Here is a 4,259-nt window from a genome sequence, read left to right as displayed (position 1 = left end):
CTGCTGAATCCCTGTCCCTGTGCCATGCATCATGTGCAAGTAAATAATTCCCTTGATGTGGTGGACCCCGGGCACTTCCACGCCTGCTCCCCATTGCCAGCAGCTTGAGAGATCATCTCCATCCCACCAGCTCCCATGTGGGACCAGCTCTGGATGCATTTGCTGAGGCTAATAAGAATTTGCTAATTGCATCTTGTCGCTTGTCACCTATTGTATGTCAACATGTGGTGCCACATGTCTGCCTTTCCCTTCTCCCACCGGGCTTTTGCCCATCAGCAGGCAAGATGATGGGAGCACCACAGAGCCACAGAATGGTTTAGGTTGGAAGGGAACACCTTCCACTAGACCAGGCTGCCCAAAGCCCTGTCCAGCCTGACCTTGGTGATGGTGCATTCCCAGATTGAGATGTGCTGTGTCTCCACATTGACTGCTTCCAGCAGATGAAGGGGAGCCCGTGTCCCACCAGCAGGTGGGCAGCACCAAGCCAACAACTGTCTTGTGCTACAGAGAAGGGGCAGGATTTTATTTAAGGGGCAGGAGTTTGATGTAGATTTGCTCCCCGTGGCCCACTGCCTGCTGAGGGACCTCTCTGTTCCCATCCTCCCAGAGATCCGTCTTGCCAACGGGCCCAGCCGGTGCCAGGGGCGAGTGGAGATCCTCTACAACGGCTCCTGGGGGACGGTCTGCGACGATGACTGGGACATCGTGGATGCCAACGTGGTGTGTCGCCAGCTGGGCTGTGGCCATGCCATCACCCTCCCAGCCGCCATGACCTTCGGCCAGGGGAGTGGGCCCATCTTCCTGGACAACGTGGACTGCAAGGGCTGGGAGGCAGCCCTAAGCGAGTGCTGGAGCCATGGCTGGGGCATCCACAACTGCTACCACTATGAGGATGTGGCTGTTGTTTGCAATGGTAACGAGGTTGGGTTCTTTGGGGGCAAGGAGAGCAGGGGGTTCCTGTGGAGTGCAAGACTTGCGGGCTGCAGGGGCCTTGGTGGAGCCCAAGAGTTTTATCACAGAGCCAGTTCCTCCGACCTGGGTCAGCCAAACATCCTCTGCATCCTCCCTTTCACCCTTCTCCTCAATCCAGGTCACCTCCCAGCTCCACAGGCTGGTGCTCCATAATGTGACCGGCCTGTTTTGTGTTCCTTGTCACTCCAGCTCAGGGACTTTGCGCCCTCTCCAGCACAATCCCTGGGGAAAGAGCACATGCCCACCCACGCTCCTGCCTCTGAGTCAGTTACTGCCCAACTGCTCTTTCCCCTTTTGACTTGTGTTTCTTTACATTGCTGAGCTTTTCAGTAGGAGATGTTCCTAAAGGTGAGAAAAGCAGTGGAAAGTGTTTGAACTTGGCAAGTGAAAGTGGAACGGCTCCGTGACGGCCCTTATGTACCCCACACACGTTCCTCCCTCACTGTGAAAGGTTTGCTCATCAGCCAGGCATCAGTGAGCTGCGAAAGGGAGACTGTGCAGACCTGGAGCAGCTGCTCAGTGAATCCCCATGTCCTGCAGAAGCAGGGCTTGGAAAAGGAGGGATGGAAAGGCAGGGATGGTGGGTTGGCTGGTAGGTTGTACCAACAGCAACCAGAGAACAGAGGTTGTGGATTGGGCAGGAAACTGAGTCATGCCATTGTTGGAGAGGAGAGGTGGAAGGAGTGAAAAAGGAGGTGGGGAGCTGGGTCTGAGGGAAGAAGAGAGGCTGGAGGCGTTGGCAAAGAGCTCTGGGCAGGGAGGTGCAGCTTCAAACCCCTCTATTTCCCAGCTGGGGCTGTTTTGGTGCAGACCCTCCTGGAGCAGTGGGGTGGGGAGGGATCCCTCTGGCTTCGGGGTGGAGCAGCAGCAGGTGCCACCTCTCTGCTTCCCTTTGCAGAGTTCTCGCCCACTCAAGTCAGCGAAGGACCGACCACCAGGACCCTCATGGCCTCGGTACAGGATGGGGAAAGTAAGCTGCTCAGCTGTCATTGCACATGAGGGCAGTGTCCCCTACTGTCACCAGCTGCCCCTCTTGAAGCCTCCCAACCCTCCAGCCCTGAGGTGCAGACCCCCAAACCCCATCACTGTGCTGGCCATGGCTACACCCTACCCCAGAGGTTCCCAAGGCTCCCAAGCCCCATTGCTTTAAAGCTTCACCCTTCCCTGCTTTTTCTCACTCATTTTCTTTGCCACCACAGGCACGGCAGGGTCTGGGCACGGTGGCATTGCTGTGCCACGTGCAGGGACACCACATCCTTCTCACCTCATGCTGCCACCCTCCAGGTGACGGCAGCATCCGCCTGGTGAGCGGCCCCGACACCTGCCAGGGCCGGGTGGAGATCTTCTACCGCGGGAACTGGGGCACCGTCTGCGATGACGACTGGGGCCTGAGCGATGCCAGCGTGGTCTGCAAGCAGCTGGGCTGTGGGCAAGCCCTGGATTACAAGAGCAATGCTTATTTTGGCTATGGAACAGGACGTATCCTCCTGGACAATGTCAACTGCGACGGCAGCGAGCCCTTCTTGTCCGCCTGCTACAGCCTGGGCTGGGGCATCCACAACTGTGGCCACCACGAGGATGCTGGGGTCATCTGCACAGGTACTGGGCTGGGCATCACCCTCGGGGTGGGGAAAAACCCAGGGACATCCTGGTCTCCAAGCAGAACAGGCCTCAGAGAGATGCTGAGGTACCCAAGGTTGGGCAGGGACTGGGCTCTGCGCTGTAGGTGCATCCTTGCTCCTTATCCATCCTCATCCTGGTTCTCTGGAGTAGCAACCCCATGCCAGGAGCCTGGAGCACAGCCAGGGTGGTGACTTGAAGGGGAAATGCATCTGTCATGCTGCCATTTCCCTCTGCCATTTCCCTGCTCTGCTGGCTGGAAAACAAGCTGCCCGTGTCCGGAAGGAGGGAGGGGCTGCCAGGGGCCGGGCACAGCGCCAGGCCCAGCCTGCCTCCCCTTCCCCTCCTGAAATGATGTATTCCTGCCATTCTCCACTGATTACTGTTCATAATGTTAATAATCCCCCTGAATTCCCTCATTATCATGGCTAATGACAGGAGCACTAAGTGCCAGTGCTTTCCCTTTCCCACTATTAACAGAGAAAGGGGATGGTGTAGGACAAAAGGGACAATTTTTCAGGCTGGTCCTTTCCTCCCTAAACATCCCCATCCCCTGTGGCACCTCCTCTGGGCACACAGTCGGTGGCACCACCACACCCAGACCTTGCTCAGAGGGGCAGGGGATAATGAAGCATGAAAGGTAATGGATCCTGGTGATGAAATCTCCCAGGTGCCACCTCTATCCTTCTGTGTCACCACAGGACTGGACACATCCACCATTACATCCTTCACCACCTCGGTGACCCTGGGCTCCGAGGAGACGCTCACAGCCACGGCCACAGGTAAGGAGGTTGGCAGTCGCCCATCTGTGGGGGAAGCTGTGCCCTCTGTGCCCTCTTGTGACCCAGCCTGACCACCCCGGGGTCCTGCCATGCATGGATGATGCTCGGGAGGTGACATTGCCCGTGGCAGGGTCTTGCCAGGGGGCAGCCATGGTGCTGGTGGATGCTGGCACCAACCAGGAGGTTGGTGGAGCAGGGGCAGCAGGTGCTGGATGTGGACCTCTCAATGCCCACGTGTCCCCATACTTGTCCCAGCAGTGACAGACAGCAGGGACCAGCCCTCCCAGGCCACCGAGGTGGTCACCACCGCGCTCCTGACCGTCGAGCAGGAAAGTAAGTGTGCAGCTGCTGCTAGTCCTGCACGGGGCTTCACATCCCTGGGGGAGTCACTCTACATCCCCAGAGCTCCTCCCATGTCCCCAAAGGTCACCCCATGTTCCAAGTGCTCAATCCATGCCTCAGGAATTATCTCACATCCTCAGGGCTCACCCCACATGCCCAGGGTTTACTCCATGCTCCCACGGTGTTCACCCCATGCCACTCAGAGGTTCGTCCCACATCTCCAGGGATTGCTTCGTGCTCACGGTGCCCACCCCATGCTGCTCGGGAATCACCCCATGTACCCAGTGTCACCCCACAGCACCAGGACTCACCCTGTGTCCCCAGGGGCTCAGCTGACATCCCCACAGTTCATCCTGCGCTCTCCAGGCGTTACCCCATAACCCAGAGGCTCACCCCATGCCCACAAGTTTTTACCCCACATCCCCAAGGGGTTGCTCCCACGTCCCCAGGGGTTCCCCCAGAAACCGGGGGCTCACCCCACGCCCTTGGAGGGTCAGCAGGGGACACCGGACCCCCTGTGGAGCCCTGGTCCCCCCGGCGTCG

General features: G+C 58.5%; 1 protein-coding gene across 1 annotated transcript in view; it reads left to right on the top strand.

Annotated features, from left to right (window-relative positions):
* The window catches only part of SSC4D (scavenger receptor cysteine rich family member with 4 domains), a 13,031-nt gene that overhangs the window by 5,783 nt on the left and 2,989 nt on the right, over window positions 1–4,259 (top strand). The window contains exons 4-8 of the mRNA XM_017742937.1: window positions 608–913; window positions 1,871–1,942; window positions 2,257–2,571; window positions 3,294–3,374; window positions 3,630–3,707. Coding sequence (XP_017598426.1) covers window positions 608–913; window positions 1,871–1,942; window positions 2,257–2,571; window positions 3,294–3,374; window positions 3,630–3,707 — 852 coding nt within the window. The remainder of the gene's footprint in view (window positions 1–607; window positions 914–1,870; window positions 1,943–2,256; window positions 2,572–3,293; window positions 3,375–3,629; window positions 3,708–4,259) is intronic.

Source organism: Corvus brachyrhynchos, unplaced genomic scaffold (assembly GCF_000691975.1).
Source record: "Corvus brachyrhynchos isolate BGI_N302 unplaced genomic scaffold, ASM69197v1 scaffold99, whole genome shotgun sequence".
NCBI lineage: Eukaryota > Metazoa > Chordata > Aves > Passeriformes > Corvidae > Corvus > Corvus brachyrhynchos.
Note: the sequence above shows the minus strand (reverse complement) of the source record. Positions and strands in the feature narration are given on the sequence as shown.